This window comes from Lactuca serriola, chromosome 3 (genome assembly GCF_051521515.1).
Source record: "Lactuca serriola cultivar US96UC23 chromosome 3, Lser_US96UC23_V15, whole genome shotgun sequence".
Taxonomy (NCBI): Eukaryota; Viridiplantae; Streptophyta; class Magnoliopsida; order Asterales; family Asteraceae; genus Lactuca; species Lactuca serriola.
This window is the reverse complement of record NC_136410.1, coordinates 258,174,373-258,193,766: the sequence shown is the minus strand read 5'-3', so window position 1 is coordinate 258,193,766 and position 19,394 is coordinate 258,174,373. Positions and strand designations below refer to the sequence as shown.

The following is a 19,394-nucleotide window of genomic DNA, read 5'->3' as shown; positions in this document are numbered from 1 at the left end:
GGAGGTGATAGTCACCACCTCACGATGGTGATGATGGCTGTTTCTTTGGTTTTCCGGCCACCCATCACACACTCTCAACATACACAACCGTAAACAACATCATACACATCTACATATGCTAATACGAGTGAAACCACCCACTTGGTGGTGTGCAGCGGTCGGAGAACATCCGTCAAGGCGAAGCAGCCGCATGGCGGCGATGACGACCTAAACATTGGCAACAGCAGTGCTAGCAGGTGGAACAGTCGCTAGAGCGGCAGCGGCAATGTGATAGTGGAAGGGACGTGGGAGACGGCAACCGGAGCATAGAAAAAGTAGTCGCTCAGGATGGAAGCAGCGATGGACGTGGCAAGGGCATAACATCGGTGAAATGGAGAAGAAAGTAGAAAAAGAAGAAGAAGACAACGGAAGCATGGTGGCCACTCGATCTCACCGGAAAGGAAAGGCAGCCGCGATGCTCGACGAATCAGTGCAGCAAGAGCCGGAGATGGCTGCATCGACGATTCACAGCAGCAAGTCAGCGGCGTTTGGGGACGCTAAACATGGTGGCAGTTGAATAGTATGTGCTAGGGTTAGAGTTTTGGTAGTGGCATCCTTAAAACAGGAGGGAAAGATCGTCGGGTTCAAGTCTCGCGCCCATCTAAACTTCTATACCAATTTGTTACAACAGTCCCTCCTTTCCAAAATATTATCAACTTAGCTCCAATATTTACTAATTATACCCTGACTTCTGAAATCCTTTTCAAATTAAATCCATAATTTACCAAATAGCCCTCAGCCTTCAAAATTCTTTACAAAACTAATCTGGAAATTACACTTAACCTCCAAGATTCAAAAGTTATGACATTTAACTCCTTAACTTCCAAGATTCAAATTTATGACATTTAACTCCTAAAACCAACGCCTTGCTAAATTATTCCGAAATTAGGGCTACAAGACCATCAGAAAATAATATAATTTGCATCTTTGGCTTTAGGGCTTATTATTTGTTTACTTATTTTATTTAATTTAAAATTGAATGTTACATTATCATAAGTAGGGATCTTTCCCACGAAATATGTCCTAAGTTGGGATCCTCCCTAATACATAACGTTAACATGTTATCAATTGAACTTATGATGTTACCCAAGAATTTTTTCAATGTTTATAACCTAAACAGGTTATCCTAAGAAAGGAATTCCCGCGTATGATCTAATGATTAAGAATCCTCATCATTAAGGATCCTCATCCTTAAGGGTCCCCATCATTAAGGATCCTCATTGGTATGGATCCCCATCAATAGAAACCTTATCATCAGAAGTCAACAGCGATCCTAAGTTGAGATTGATCCTTAGTAAATTCTATGATCAAAAAGGTTATGAAGCTTAAGGAAAAACTCAACGACATTTTGGTTCCATCTTTTGTTGTTCTTAACTTTGAGATTTTCAAGTAAAATGAAGGATCCTAAACTTTTCAGGATCCTACACCAATTGCTCTTTTATAAACTTTCATTAGTTCAGAGTCATTTACTATTGAGAAGTTGCAAAACACTTAGATTTACCAAAATTAGTTCTTAACAAATTCTTTTATACTTGTTTGAAACTCTTAAGGATTACAAGTCAAACATGAAACTTTTAAATAAACTTTTTAATTTATTAACAAAAACAGTTCTTATTATTCAAAGTCATTTCTTTTAGTTGTTTAACTAATTATTTTATCCATTATTTACCAAAAGAACTTTATCTTGAAAATTATTCACTGTTATCAGGATCCTAACTACACATGGATATTAGTATCATATTATGTAGGTGAAGGACACATAGAAAGATAGAGGAAAGGTTAACCATTGTATTAAAAATAAGGGGCTTACAGCCCTATAGGATTCAAATGGTTACATCAAAATACTATGCTACCCTAAGCACCTAAAAGGCCTAGACCTTAGCATGTTCATCGTCGACCTTCTTCCCCTCCTTATCCACCTCTGGCTGCGGTACAGGATGCTCGGTAGTGGGGATAGGCTTGCTAGTTTGTTTGGCTACTACCTCGCTCCATCCTACCACATTCCATGATCTTGAATGCTCAAGATCCTCTGCCAACTTGATGTCAGCCTCCAGGATAGCCGTCGGAGCACTTGTCTTCGCATCAAGAATCACTTCCTCAAGCTCCGCAAAATGCTCCTCCTCTTTCTCAGCCTTTTGTTTGCTCAACAACTCCACCCTCCGAAGAAGATCCTCATTGGTGACCCTCCAGATTTTCTCCTGCTCTTTTAGAGCAAACTCATCTTTCTCGGCACGGATCCTGAGATCATTGATGAACTGAGAAACATGAGTTGAGACCAAAAAGAAACACAAACATCAGCAAAAGAAGAAACGTGTGTGATAAATTAGTAGAAATAATTTTAATACACATGAAACTTACAACCTGGGAAAATGAGGTCAACCTCCCAAGAGCATCCTCAATGTTGAGGTTCTCTAGGCTGGAATATGTGGCCTCAAAAGTCTTCCTCTTTCGGGATCTTGGAGCATTCACAACCAGGTCAAGTTAGGATTTCTTTGAAGGAGGCAGAGCAGAGGGCTTATCCTGCTTGATCCTGACCAAGCCACTAGTCATGTCATCCTTAAGTTCAGCCAAAGCAAAGCGAGCACTGGAGCAGACAATCCTAGAACCTGCACAAGAAACAAGGATCCTAATAAGATCGAAGATGCTAAGACAACAATTCAAATCAAAAACTGATAAGAAAGATTATTTGACTGCTTCTTGGTTACCTCGAGATGGATAAAACTTATCCATTAAGGGACAATTTTTAAACTATTTTTTATCTCATCTTTTTAATTTTTACTTTATGTCATCCCTTTAATATTCTTGAAATTAACTCTTATATTTTCAAGAATAACTTAAGGGAATTGTTAGGGCCAGGATCCTCAAAACATTCAAGATCCTCAAACCTCATCAAATATTCAGGATCCTCAACTTTATCAAGATCCCGACTATTATCGTTATTATTATTACTAACATTTATAACAGTTGTATTTCATTTTTAATTGACACATTTGCAGAAATAGTCAATAGAAGACTTATTCTCAACAGAGAGTCGTCTCAACTATGCTAAAGACCCAAAATACCAAGTCTAATAATGTTCACAAATCTATTCATAAAGGATCTCGGGAATATCAGACATCTTGTTAGCTAGTTTAGACTATAAATTGACACATGTATCTTGCACACAACAAACACTGTTTACTCTTAGCTTACTATACGAACTTTTTCACTTGTTCTTACTAAAGTACTCTCTGTAATCATCATTTTATATTAATAAAATCATCAAAGCTAGTGATTATTATCACCTGCAAGATTTTGTGTTGGAGATCCTAGAAAGGATCAAGGGCTTTCCTTGTAAACAATTGTGCCATTCTCTTTACCTTTCTCTATTGCACAATTTGAACATCACAGCCTCTAATTCAATTTGGTTGATTTATACTTGTGTAATTTTTTACCAAAACAATCATGTTAAAAAATACAGTTCAAACGTTAGGATCTTAACATATCGTGCATCCAATCGAGGTGTAGAAACCCAAACACTAAAGAAAGAGGTTATCAACTCTTTAAACCTTAGGATCTTAAAATATTTTCAGAAATAAGAGGGATGCCAAGTCGATAAAGCGTGAAATGATCCCTTACTCACATCCCATAGTAAGATATGGTACGTGTAAGTTCCCAATCTGCTTGTGTATTAATCAGATCCAATTGATGGTGCGGAATCCCAATCAATTGGATGATGTCAGATCAAAATAGAAGAGAAGTAGAAGAAGAATAATATGAATCTAATGTATTAATGATTAGAATTACGCTCCTTTACACAAGATTCACTTTCTCTCTCTATCACATCTTAGAATACACACACTTAAGCTCCTCTTGGTCGTACACTCCTCTTGCACTCCTCACCCTATATATTGAGGATAGTTGGTCGTACATAGGTTTACGGCCGTAAACCCATGTACGGCCGTACACACAACCTTAAACACATATATAGCTGTAAACACTAAGATGTTTACGATCCTAGACATAAAAATACATTTTCCTAGAAAAGCATAGTATAAACCATAATTTTGACCCAACAATCTCCCCCTTGGTTTATAACTTTCTTTTCTAATTGACCCAACAAGCTCCCCCTAAAAAGTAGTTGGATTTTCTTGTTAATCTTCATTGGGAGCTTGGCTTCAACATTAATCTTCAATTTCTTCACAGCATCAAGATGAACATATGAATCTTCAATAAATGACTTCATCTTGAGCAGTTGGGATTTTCTGCAGAATTTGACATTGAACGCACATTGGGTGAGGAGGCTCTTGTAGAATTTCTTGAAGGATGGCGCTTTCAGCTTGAGAATCTTCAGCGAGAAACAATCTTCTCGATCACTTCAGTAGGTTCATCGATAGCAACAGACTGATTGAGGGGGCTTCAATGCAATTCGTCACATAAACTTTTGTTTTTGCTTCTAATTGTGCTTGCAAAGGTTTCTATCCTTTCCTAAGTTGATATATATCGTATTTTAGGTCCTCGTTCTCTCTAGGTCACAATTCTATATGCTCAAGTAGATTTTTAACATTATCAATGCATGTTTAAGAAAAAGAAGTCTGACTTACGTCTTTCTTTTCAGTCTCTGGAGTAGTAGACACCATGAATGCAAATTGCAGCTCCATCATTTCTTCCTTTGGGTCTAATTCAGCTTTCTCTTTAGGAATGTCATTGATATGATCCAAGTGAGCATTTTCAGATCCTGAAATATTCAAGGCCTGAACCTGGCCCTCCCAGTCAAATGACTGAGCTACCACTGCCAGATTTGTAGTCTCACTGTTAACAGCAACGTTTCCTCGGATGCTCCCATCTGGTACCATCGTTCGATCAGTGTTTACTCATCCGCCAGGCTTCGAACAATCATGAGCAAAGTGACGTGACTCATGACAGTTGTAGCAACGAAGCTTTCCCTTGTTAAAACCTACCTTCTTTTCTTCATGCATTCCCCAATTGTTCTTTCCAGTTTTCTTTGAAAATTGCTTTGCCCTAAATACTGCCAAGTAATATCCATTTCTTCAACATCTTCAGGATGAATTTGATCCAAATCAGCAAATGACAATTAAGGGGGCATTTCACCGGCTATAAAAGCATTATAACAATTTACTAAACCGGTTGCTAGAGCCAAATTTTCGTCATTCTCTTTAGGAGCAAGGGTTGGAGTGGGAGCTAGAGCAGGTGCCTTTGAAGAGGAAGCAACTTGTGGATAGGACACTGAAGAGTGAGCACTTTGCATAGATGAAATGACATATGATGATGGTTGGGAAGCAGCAAATGGTTGAACTTGATGAGTGGTGAAAGATGAAAAGGCATTGTTGGATTGAATCCTCGGATTCGCAGTGGAGTATGAATTGACATGGTTGATCTCTCTCTGCTTGTCATCCAAGTCACAAGCTTTAATGATTGCCATTGTTTTAGCTAAACTTAGACGATTGAGGTCTTTTGTTTTCTTGATCACAACAACATTCATACCCCAAGACCTCGGCAGAGAATTGCGCAGCTTCTTGTTTATTTCAGATTTAGACACAAAAATTCTGGCTGAACTCATTTTAGTTGTGAGTGTGGTAAATCACTGTAACTGAGCTTCCAGGGTTTCACCAAGAATATGACTGAACATATTGAAGTTTTTGTCTTAGCATTTGCTGACGGCATTGTTTCATGTCTTCGTTTCCTTCGTAGACTTCAATTAGAGCTTCCCATAGTGCTTTGGCTAAATCATATTCTCTGAAACCTTGAGCTATAGTGGGAGATAAAGCCATGGTTAGAGTAGCCAGAGCCCTTTCTTCTTCTTCCACTTTTTCAAAATCCTCATCAGTGTAGTCTGTAAACACTTTGTCAATTATTGTTCCATTTGCAAGTGTGGTAGTAATCCTGCCAGGTCCTATGAGAATGCTACGTCATACTTTGAAATCTTTCATCTTGATGTACTTCTGAATATGATATTTCCATTGTGGGAAACCTTTTCCAGATAACAGACGTGGAATACGTGTGGTTGTTCCCATTATGGAATGAAGTTCATGATGAATTGCTGAGTTTTGTGAGTCCATTTTTGTTTGTTGTTTTTGGCTTTTCAGAAATGAACAGATCGAAAACTTAACAAGATAGACGCTTAACATTAAGAAGTTCAAGCAACTAAGGAGTTTACGGCCATACAAAAGATCACAACCATACACGCCAACCATACACTCTATCCGTACACTCCAACCGTACACTTCAACCGTACACTTCAACCAGACACTCCAACCATTCACATCAACAATACACTTCAACCGTGCACTCGATTATTAGACGATAATATCTTATATTCTGGAAACCAAGACATGTGAGTTCTAGTTTACAAGTCGGTTACACATTGATGATATGTAAACACACTGGTAACTTGGTGTTATAAAACGTATTGTTGTGTGTGACTTGATGAGTAACTAGAGCAAGCATTTGGGTCGGAGTTTATTCATTTGTTTTACCCAATGTGGGATAAAAGCGATATATGTGGGCCCCTCTATGATTTAGTGATGACAACCCTAAGCGCAAGGCCAAGCATGGACTAATTTGATTTGTTCAGTTAATCGGTCATCATAAATTGGAAATCGGGAAACAACACATGAACAGAGAGAATTATTATAATCCATGTCTCAGTTCATACGATATCTACCATGGAGGAATATATGATTTCTTATCTTATAGACACATTACTAATAAGATCAGAGTTCGACAACAGTCTTTTGAGAGCTACGATTGCCAATCAGAGTTTGAAGTCATACCTGCAATTATAGTTATTAGACTTATCCAAGTGGGAGACTGTTGGATTATGTGTCTAAGCCCATAACTAAAATTGGTATGTACTTGACCTGATACAACATGGTCCATTTGGGTTGTAACACTCTAGAACAATTTGATAGGATGGATATTTGAGAAAGAGGTTATTTGTGATTTATTAATATATTATAAGTATAATATATTAATTGAAAAATCATATTATTTAATTAGTATTGATCAAGAATTAATTTGGAATTAATTTAGTGATCAAAACAAACTAATTAAATTAACAAGGACTGATTATGTAAATCAGTGATACATATGATTTGGGCTATTGATCCATGATGGACTAAGCTTATGTGAAAGTCCATGAAATATTAGTCCATATGAATTATGGATCATAAGCCTAAGTGTATTAATTAGGGTTTGCTTATGACTCTTGGAATTCTACACTATATATGTATTCCTCTAAAGCCAAAATCGTACACTATGTGAGTTCCTTGAAGCCTAGATGATTTTGTGTCTCCAAACCTCTCTCTCAAGTTCCTCCTCTTGTTCTTGGTTTGTTATAAGACATTTGAGGCATCACACTTGAGGTGCTAGGCTCTTGAAAGACCAAATCCTACAAGCTACAAGAAAGAGGTAATCTTCTAACTTACTTTTATGATTCATATGTCATATTGTATGCTAGTTATAGGTTTCTAGCTTTGGAAATTTTTTGTTGCATGTTTAAATTAGAGAAAACTTAGATCCAAAGCTATTAGGGTTGTATGTGCATCAAAGGAGTTTTATAGTACATAAAACCCAACACCTTTCATTTGCAAACTACCTTCTTTTCTGATGTGTGGGTCAAAAAGAAGGATCAATGTAAAGTTATGAGTTATAATATTCTTATCTATACATGTCATGTCTCCGTGTTTCCATGTGAAGTTTTTCATTCTTTCTTTCAGGAATGTAACTAGGTCCTTTTTTATGTCTTATGTTATTTAGGATCTTTTGTGTACTTTGGCAATATGATCCTCAAGGTATAGGGCACTTCTTTTATATCTTGCTCATTCACTTCCAATATGTCTCGTGCCACCTGCTTTAATTGCTATGCTTTTCTTGGTACTGAGGAGGAATTTGAGGTCTTGTAGCATTCTTTGGATTCTTGTTGACCACCTGTGATCTTCATTGTTTCCCAAGGAGTGAGCATCTTTACACATTGGTGGTACGTCGATGGGACTACTTTCATGCCGTGGATCCATGGTCAACCTAATATAACATTATAGGGAGACAAGGTATCAATAACACAAAAGCGTTGCATAGAGTTTACTCCCTTTATGTACATAGGTAAATTAATCTCCCCGACTATATGCTTTGTTTCACCGTTGAATCCTATTAGTATTGAGGATCTCTTGATTATCTTGGATTTTGGAATGTTCATCCTGGTCAATGAATCTAAGAGTATGATGATCATTAAGGATCCTACATCCACTAGGATCCTTCTGACAAAGTAATTGGTGATGTAGAGAGTTATCACCAATCCATCATGTTGAGGATCTTGAACATTTTCTCCATCTTGTTCATCGAAGATGATTTCTTTCCATGTCAATATTGGGGATGTTTAACACTTACCTGTAAAACCTGCTTACAAAATATCTAAAGGATTCCTTAGGATCATGGACTGCTCGATATACATAACTAGTAATCCTTTTGAATATCCTGTTATAAGAAAATTGGTTATTAAAAAAATTAACTAAATGAGCAAAAGAATTAATGGAATAAGGAGAAACGTTAAGAATCCATTTCAAGGATGATCCTATGAGGGTTGAACCAAAACCCTTACATAAACAAGCTTATTTTGAGTGTAGTAAGATGAGAATTATTTCCATTTTTTCATGTATTATGCTACATGTTCCTCGGGATCTGTAGTTCCGTCGTAAGGCTTCATACTGGGAGTCTAGAAGTGTTTTGGAAGTTCAGTATCAGCTATTACGGGAGAAAATCTCAAGATCCTATGGCTTGTAGGGGATGCTTCTGGTATGGGTTTGATTATTCCTAGTACACACAAGATCAAGATACCTAGCCATGATAGGACTTATACCCTCATCAAGATCACCAGACTTAGTATTAAATGCATTATTATTTTGTAATTTTCCAGTGTCTTGGTTATTAATAGTAGTGAAGGTTTCATTAGGATCCTTCATCACATGGGTTTAATTATTTTTTATTGCTCCCCAAGTTGAAGCAACAACAGGTGTCGAGGTTGTAGTATCTCAACGTTTCCATAGGGATCCTGCGCTGTCGAAATAGAGTATCCATGCTTGCAAAATTGAAGGTGTTGTTGCAAGCGGTTTGTGGATCTCTGCTCTTATTTTTTCCATTCCTTTGATTAATGTTCTATTATCTTCCTGTTGTTGATTCATTTGTTGTTTTACCTTCTGAGAAGAGTTTGTTGTTTAAGATCGGAACAGGAGGATCCTGGAATCCCAGAGATCTTAGATTCCCATGGCTGATGATCAGAGAGCTATTCTTTTTAGAGGTATTCAGAGTTTTCCCCTGATCGGGAGGTCCATTTAGAGGTGGTGGAAGATTCTTTAAGGAAATAGGAGGAATAGAGAAATAAGATAAAGTTGGTTGTGTAGACATGATTTTTGAGAATTATGAACATCATGGCCCCAAGGTGGGCGCCAAATTGTTTTGGTCAAAAATCAACCAAATGAAAATCAACCAAGTTGTATGCGATGTCGTGGTGTTGTGATTAATATAAGTATTAGATTGAGATCGAAGTGACAAAAGTGGTTTACACGGAAATCCCTTTGTTCCTTGATAGGATATTCGGTATAAAACCTTGGGAGGTGATAATGATCACATGCCATGTTTGATTTTATTGAGTGATGAATGAATTACATAAAAAAAATAATGAATAAGGTGTCAGCTAATTGTATTGTTGTTTACATGTTACAAGTGCATATATAGTCTAGGTTACGTAACTGAAAGTCTGATATTTCTGGAATCCTGTTGAACTGGTATTTGCAATGTGCTTTTACTTGGTATTCTTGGGTTTTAAACATAGTTGAAGTGATTCTTTGTTGTGAGTGAGTCTTATGTTGACCATTTCTGCACATTTGAGAAATAAACAAGAAATATAGCTATAAAACTTGTTAGGAAATAATAATGGCGGTGTTCAGGATCCTGATGTATGTTCGGGATCCGGAGACCGTTTTATGATCCGGGATCCCGGATAGGTTTTAGGATCTTGAACCCTAACATATATTTAAAAAAAATATTCAATATTTTTATTAAAAATTGATTTAAAAACTTAAGAATCTGGTGAGTGTCTTTAATAATAATGGTGAAAAAGATTATAAACTTCTAGTAAAATAGCACAATTTCGAAAATTCTATAAAAAATATCCATAACGATCTTTTATAAACATGGATATTTAAATCAAGCATTGAGAAAAAAAAGCACAAAATACAAATCATTAACATTTTACAAATAGATCTTGGAATAATCATGTGCCTTACATAATAATCATCTAAAGAAATCAAAATAACTCCATGTGGGCATACATGGTATAAAAAAAACTATCAAACAGATCAACTTGTGAATCATAGAATATTATGATATTATTATCTTAACACCCAGAAGAGCTAAAGAATAAAATCAAGATTTAGGAAGATTAAACCCTACACATGCATCGTTGGTGCCTTAGTTGATACAAACAAAAAGAAAAGAGGTGATCCGCGAAGAAAAATATCATAATCACAACGGATAGATCCACCACTAGAATAGCCTAAATAGCTATTAAAAATTTATGTGGAAGTAGAATTCATAGCTATTTTGCTACATAAAATGCTACGAAATGGCTGGGTGTAGCTATTTTGCTACGAAACTTGCTACAAAATTCCATTTCGTAGCTAATAATTGAATAACTACGAAATTTTGCTACGAAATCAATGGTCGTGGGTAGCTTGCAAAAAAATCATAATTCGTATCTATTTTGCTACAGAAGTTGCTACGAATCAAATACCATAGCTGTTTTGCTACAAAATTCGCTACAGAATCAAAATTCATAGCTATTTTGCTACAAAATTTGCTTCAAAGTTGAAGTCCATAGTTATCTTGCTATGAATTTGCTACAAATACAAAATTTGTAGCTATTTTGCTATAAAGTTTACTACAAATCAAATTTTGTAGCTATTTTGCAATAGGATTTGTTAAAAAATTGAAATACGTAGATATTTTGTTACCAAATTTTCTACGAAATCAAAGTCTTTAGTTATCTTGCTATTATAATTGCTACATGATGAGTTATTCACTAGGCCCTTTACTCAACTAGTTATTTTCTGATTAATTAAATCTTAAGTAATCTTCTGATTGCAACCCTACATCTTCAATCTTACTATTAGTACACCAAATCGCAAACCACAAGAGATGTTAAGATCTTATAAGTATTGTAAAAAAAAGTTATGGAGATTTTACATACGTTTATAGTAAGTAACTAAGTTAGTCTTAGGAACATCTAGTGCAATATCTGGAAACCACAAGGACCATACATATCATTTTTCCTAAAGTTGGATAAAAACATGAAGATTGGAGCATACCACAAGGACAAAAACTGCATCTTACTACGTCAACATTTTGCTGTTAATTTGTTACGACTTGCTACATATGTAGCCCATAGATATTTTTATATGGAAAAGTCTGTTGCAAATTTTGTTGCCAATGTGCTACATATTCCCTAACCATTTAGTAATGAAGAATATTTCTATGTAATGGTTTCGTAGCAAATTCTGACGCTATTTATGTGTAGCAACGGAATATCATGTTTTAACTACTAAAATTTTCGTAGCTATTTCAACATTTTCTTATAGTGATCAGTCTCCTCCATTTCAGTCTCAACTTTTGATTATCACATCAAAATCGAATAAATAATAAACCTGAACATGGGATTTGACAAATATTGAAGGGATGTGAATTTGGGGTTAATCGGGTTGCCGTAAATAAAGATTTCCTTGATTAGATAGCTTTTTTCTCGAAACGGTTTCAATCCATAATGATGATTTCCATATTCTTGGGAGCGAGAATTGGATTAAGACAGAACGCATGTAATGAGAGATAATTATGCCAGCTGGAAAAATAGTTAAAATTATCACAAAATTACCTATTTTCCTATTCTAATAAATAAATATGTTATTCCTTTATTAACAAGTGTCATTATATTAAAACTCATCATTAATATTATATATCTCCTATCATGTCACTTATCAACGTAATAATTATCCATTTCAAATGTCAAAATTTAAATTTCTCATCCTAGTTTATTAAATTTAAATTTTAGATTTTTAAATTTTTTCATTTTAATTATATTAAATTAATAACATTAAATTAAAAAATAAAATTAAATTAATACAAATTATAAGGTAATATAACTTTACGTATTTATTTAGATCAACGATTATAATTTTATATAACTACAAAAATATCTTTTAAGTAATAATTAATTAAAATAATAATTGATTAATAATTTTGATTTTTTAATATGAAAATTTAATTAATTTTATAATTGTGATTCTCACGGGCTATAAAGTAGGATAAAATATATAAGAAGATAACAAGTAAAACAAATTATTTATTAGAGTAAAAAATAATGTTTTTATTTATATATCGTAGAAATCAATTACGTCTTACTCTTATCAACCAATTATTCTTCGATAAGAATTAAATAAAAGAACTTAAATACCGTAATGAAACATGGTATTATTCTAAAACGCGTCCTTATCCTATTTTGGAAAACATACTGAAAATTTCAAAGTTAGGTGGTGTCGAAATATGTTAAGCAGCCCCATGCGAAGTTGCCAATTATAAGATCATCATGGTTTGCTTTTACAGGTCAGCAAGGTGCATCAAAACTCTTTTAAAGTATGCAAGACAATGTTTTAAGGACGATCTAAATTTTTTTTCTGGTATATATATATATATATATATATATATATATATATATATATATATATATATATATATATATATATATATATATATATATATATATATATATATATATGGGTAAAGTGAATATACCTAACAACCTTATATAAGCTTAGGTACCTAACTCCATAATACTACATCAGTTTGTATCATATTTACATTGTAATTGCCTAAGGTTCTTAAACTTCAACCACATAACTTGATTACTTCCAAAATCATTGGACTTTCAACAATATCTTTCTTTTACATCACATCTTTCTATCGAATACCACCTTATGGGCTTCATATCCTACCGCTACAAATGAAAGGATGTAGGACAAATATAATGATGAATTTCCAAATTTTTTTTATGTAAATCAAGTTTAGGGATGAAGTTTAAGAATCTTGGATGATTGCAATGAAAATTTAATGCAAAATGACGTAGTTTGATGAGGTTAGATACCTAAGCTTATATAAGGTTGTTAGGTATATTCACTTTACCCAATATATATATATATATATATATATATATATATATATATATATATATATATATATATATATATATATATATATATATATATATATATATAGGTTCAGGTTAATTTGAGACCCATTCTAATTTTGTGAGACCGTAAGACCAAATCTAAAAATAATTTTAAAATGCAAAATAAATAGAAAAATCAAAAAATTCTTTTTTTTAATATTATTTTCGGAACTTGAATTAACTAAAAAAAATAAAAAATAATAAAAATAATAAAAAAAATCTCATTTTTTTTGAAAAATACGTGAAATATTCTAATAAAATAGTAGACTGACGTATTCTAAAAAATAATTTTAAAATGCAAAATAAATGGGAAAATCTAAAATTCTTTTTTTAAATATTATTTTCGGAACTTGAATTAAGTAAAAAAAATAATAAAAAATATAAAAAATTAAAAAAAATTCCATTTTTTTTTAAAAATACGTGAAATATTCTAATACAATATTACACTGTACATATTCTAAAAAATCATTTTAAAATGCAAAATAAATGGAAAAATCCAAAAATTCTTTTTTTAAATATTATTTTCGGAACTTGAATTAACTAAAAAAAATAAAAAAAAAATAAAAAAAATGCGTCTTACGGTCTCACAAAATTAGGCCGTCTTACATGAACCTAACCCTATATATATATATATATATATATATATATATATATATATATATATATATATATATATATATATATATATATATATATATATATATATATATATATATATATATATATAGAGAGAGAGAGAGAGAGAGGTGGGTTCAATTGAGAAAATAAAAATGGTTGAGAATGGGGGAATCATTCTCAACCAATCATTTATCTAACATGTTCAAATTAAAAAAATACGCGTGTCGATTTTCATTAAGGGTATCTTTGTAAATTAGTAACTTTTTTACATAGAACTTACATGTTCGTGTTATCAGGTTCCAATTTGATGATATCTTTATATCGTTTGAATCGAATATGAGGAATTCATTATCAAGATTATTTTCTTTATATAACTCGTTAGCAATTATACGCTTTCATTCCATTAATCGTGAAGTTTTGCATCTGTGTTTCAGTTTTCTACTTCGTTATTAGCTTCCGATTTGATCAGGTATGTATATCGTTTGAATCGGATAGATCGGAGTTATTTATATAACTCGTTAGCAATTATACGTTTTCATTCAATTAATCGTGAAGTTTCACATCTGTGTTTCAGTTTTCTACTTCGTTTTGAGTTTCCGATTTGATCAGGTATGTATATCGTTTGAATCGGATAGATCGGAGTTCATTATCAAGATTATTGCTTTTTATAATTTATTTTGAATTACGCTTATTATATTCCTTTTGGAGTTGTTTCATCGGAGTTCATTATCAAGATTATCAAGTTTCGAATATGTATTGGAGTTATTTCACCTGATTTTTGTTAAGTAGTTTGAGATATTTATTTCATCAGTTATATCGTTGTAGTTTTTACGTTCTATACTGAGAGAGATTGCTTAATTACATCATATGATCATATATGATTTAAGTTTCTTTCGATATTTTGTACGTTGAGGTGAGATATATTCGTAATTAACCAGGTTTTCATATTTACGACTTTTTTTGTGAGATATATTCGATATTAAGATTGTTTTTGTTTATTTATATATATCATTTGGTGTATTATGTCGAATTCTAGTGTTATTGATGGTGATTTGTATTCTTCTATGAGTGAGAGTGAAGAAGAAGATGTTGAGAACTCATTTTTTGAAGGTATCAGTTATTGAATTATTTTGTTGTTTTTAATTTTATTGATTATCATTTATTTACATATGAATATGTTAATATGAATAAATTGTTGTCTTATTCATATATGAATAAACGTGTGATAATTATAATTTCGAATTTACTATTTTTTTCGTTTTATTCATATATGAATTAGTTATGTTTTATTTACATATGAATATGTTAAAATGAATAAATTGTTGTCTTATTCATATTATGAATAAACGTGTATTAATTGTAATTTCGAATTTATTATTTTTTTCGTTTTATTCATATATGAATAAGTTATGTTTTATTATATATATTTTGAATCCTCATGAATTTTATGTATTCATATATGAATGTTTTATTCATATATGAAGTTTTTTGTTTTATTTATATGAGTTTTATGTATTCATATATATATATATATATATATATATATATATATATATATATATATTATTGTTTTATTCATGCATTATTATTTTAGGTGGTGAATCTTCAAGTTCAGTACATGATGCACAATATTTTGATGATATAATTGGAGAACATGTCTATAAGCCAGATGTACCTGTTCAACTTAGTCCTTTTAAGGGTTTAATCTTCAAATCATTAAAGTTGGCTATCAAAATGTATTCTGAGTATGCTGAAATTGGTGGTTTTGATGTTAGACTGAGCACACAGTCAAGGTTTGATAACAAGATTATAAAGAAGAAACATGTTATATGTAATCGTGGTGGTAAACAGAAAAAGAAATCTTGTGACACATTAGGTACAAGTGGTGTTAGGAGGAAACGAAATTCAAATTCAAGAGCTATTGGTTGTCAAGCAAAGATTACATTTGAACCTGTGTATGGAACTTCCGATTATAAAGTTTTTCAGTTTGATGAACTTCACAACCATCCACTTGAGAAGAGAAGCGAATTAAAAAAGGCGAGACAAATGTCATATTCAAAAAAAGAGTTTATTGTGCGTGCTTCCACATCAAAAATAGGTCCAACTATGGCTCATAAGTTGAGGGCAAGTCTGAGAGGTGGGTATGAGTTTGTAAAGCCCAAAGTAGTTGACTATAAAAATTTAAGGAGAGATATCAACAGGGTTATTGGTTATAAAGATACCCAAATGATAGTAAACACAATGAATGACCGTCGAGCTCACTATCCAAATTACTCATTTGAGTTTAATTGTCAAGATGATGTTTTGGACTGTATGTTTTGGGCTGATGAAATGGAGAAGGTATATTATGCTGAATTTGGTGATGTTATCTCGTTTGATGCGACTTTCCGAACAAACAAGTAAGTTATTTTATCTACTTTTGTTTATAGCTTATTCATATATAAATATTTTTCTATTCACTTATTAATACATCAAAAATTGACTCTAATGAACATTTTTTTGTGTTAGGTATCGAATGGTTTTTGTTCCGTTTACTGCTATTGACCATCATAAAAAATCGGTTACTGTTGGATGTGGGTTGCTAAGCAATGAAAGCATTGAGTCTTACTCTTGGTTGCTTAAAGCATTTCTTAAAACTCATGGGAAAGAACCAACACTTGTTTTAACTGATCAAGATGCTGCAATAAAACAAGCTGTTGAGAATGTGTTTCGTAATTCAAAGTACTGATTATGTATGTGGCATATAATGAAAAAGTTGAAAAAAAAAGGTATTATTTTAATATATTTGAAATATATTACTTATTAGTATATTCATTTATGAATATTGATTGTTATTTTACTTATTATTATTTATTCATTTATGAATATTTTTGTTTTAATACAGATATCAAATGATTTATTTACAAACACAGACTTTAGAAAAAGGTTTTCGAAGCTTGTTTGGGACATTAATATGAAACCTGATGTTTTTGAGGTGAAGTGAGGTTTGCTTATGAAGGAATTCAATCTTGAAGACACAAGATGGTTTAAAGACATGTTTACAATACGTGATTCATGGATACCTGGATATTTTAGTGATATTCCAATGTGTGGTTTGATGAAGACTACATCGAGGTCAGAGAGTATGAATTCATTCTTTAATACATATTCAGAAAGTGGGAACTTACTTTTGAATTTCATGATGAATTACGACACTGCCATTCAAAAGCAAAGGAATACTCAACGAGAGCTTGATAGGGCATCAAAGAAAGCATCATATAAAATGTAAACACCTCGAGAAATAGAACTACAAGCATCAAAGGTTTATACAAGTACATTATTTTTTGAGGTGCAAAAAGAAATATATAAAGCATGTTTTTTCTGTACTTACTCATATGTTGGTATTGAAGATGGTTGGGAAGTTTACATTGTGCAGCACAACAACAGTAAAAGTGATTTTAAAAATATTTAAGGTAATTTTACTTGTTTTTTTTTATGAAAAATGTAATAATATTCATATATATAAATATGATAATATTCATATATGAATATCAATATTCATATATGAATATTATATGAATATATATGAGTGTTGATATGAGTAGTCTTATATGAATGTAAATGTGTAAATTTTGTTTTTGTATCAGGTTGAAATAAAAGCTGAAGAGAAAGAAATAAATTGTAGTTGTGAACATTTTAAGTGTATGGGTGTTTTATGCAGACATGCTTTTACAATAATGATGAGATGTGGTGTTAAAGAAATTCCTGAAAGGTACATTTTGAAGAGATGGATAAAGGATGTGATATCAAGAAATTATCGTTTTAGTTCTGTTCAATCCGATTCAGGTGATTGTGAAAATGTAAAGCTAGTCAATGATTCATATTATAGTTTTGAATCATGTTTGGATATTGTAAGAGATGACAAAAAGAGATTGGCTTTGTTTGCTGAGAAACAACAAATGTTGTTGAAGGAATTTGAGAGTGATTATATTTCTCCTGGATTGAAAAGCAAGACAGATGGTGAAGTCGTATGCAAGCTTTTGGGTGTTACTATTCCTATTCCAGAAGAGATTAATATTCATGTTCCTGAAGTTCAAAGCAATAAAGGTTCTGGAATCAAGAAAAGAATTCCAAGTGCAGGTGAAGTAGCATATGAAAATTCTAAAAAAGAACATAGAATGTGTTCAGGATGTGGAAAGCGAGTTCCACACAATTTACGTACTTGTCCAGAAAGAGTTGGAGCTGCTAAATTAGCAAAAGACAGTTAGGGATTTTTTTTATTCATTTATGAATATATGCAGATAAAAACAATAAACAATAATATTCATGTATGAATAATACACATTTATATTGATATGGTAAATTGATATGTTGATATTTGTTTTTTAAATTACTATAAAATAAGTTATATTGATATTGTGAATTATTTATAAATGAATATAAATATGTGAAATCTGTTATACTAATAAATAAGTAATATTCATATCTGAAATTTTTTATGTTAATATCTGAACTTTGTTATACTAACATATTACTTTGAACTTATTCATAAATGAATATATCATATTCGTATTCATTTATGAATAAATAAAAATAAAATTTGAAAATATTTGAATATAAAAAAATGACATAAATAAGCAAACGTGTTTCTACTAATAAGTTAGTTATATTCATATTTGAAATTTGTTATATTCATATATGAACTTTGTTATACTGACATATTACTCCTAATTTAATCATAAATGAAGATATCATATTCGTATTCATTTATGAATAAACATAAATAAAATTTGAAAATATTTAAATATAAAAAACTGACAGAAATAAGCGAAGTTGTTTCTATTACATAATCATTCAACACAAGATAATAAAAGTTGTTCATAAGACTTTCACAAAATATTAAAACGATGTTCAACAATATTTAACAAACCATTTAAAACTTGTTTCGCAGAATCATCTTACATGTACTTCAAATCCATTCATCTTCAACACAAACTGTTCTATAGCATCACACTTCAACATTCTTTCATCTTCACAAGCAATCATTAATATTCTTTTAACCTTTTTTGAATTGTTTGCATAGCTTTGTATGCATGATCAGTACGCACTTTGAATTCAACTTTTTGATATTTTTCTGCAAGATCCAACACCTTAGCCTTCAACATGTTAATTTCAGAAGTTAGCATTATGTGTGCATATCTTTGCCTGAGCTTCTCTAAAGTAGTTTGCTGAACTGCACTTTCTTTATGAAGACCTGGTTTCCACTTTGAGAGTGGTTGTCCCATATAGGTCTCCATATGTCTCATTGCAAAGACCCCACAATCAACTTTGTTTTTAACTGTTCTCCATGACATTTCAAGTCGTTGGGGTTAGATACTTTCTTTTGAGATTGCATTTGCTCTTGGATGGTTTATTTCTTTAAAGTATCTCACAAACAAATTTTTCTGATCATTAAATAAAATAAAAGTTAGATATGTAATAAATTGGT

The 19,394-nt window shown here is 32.0% G+C and overlaps 1 protein-coding gene across 1 annotated transcript; it reads left to right on the top strand.

Annotated features, from left to right (window-relative positions):
• The first annotated feature begins 14,949 nt into the window (after positions 1 to 14,949).
• Positions 14,950 to 18,174, top strand: LOC145096209 (protein FAR1-RELATED SEQUENCE 5-like). The gene is made up of 6 exons (XM_079033969.1): positions 14,950 to 15,037; positions 15,522 to 16,326; positions 16,436 to 16,648; positions 16,812 to 16,852; positions 16,912 to 17,165; positions 17,554 to 18,174. The coding sequence occupies exons 1-6, from the start codon at positions 14,950 to 14,952 to the stop codon at positions 18,172 to 18,174; spliced, it is 2,022 nt and encodes a 673-aa protein (XP_078890095.1).
• The last annotated feature ends 1,220 nt before the right edge of the window (positions 18,175 to 19,394 follow it).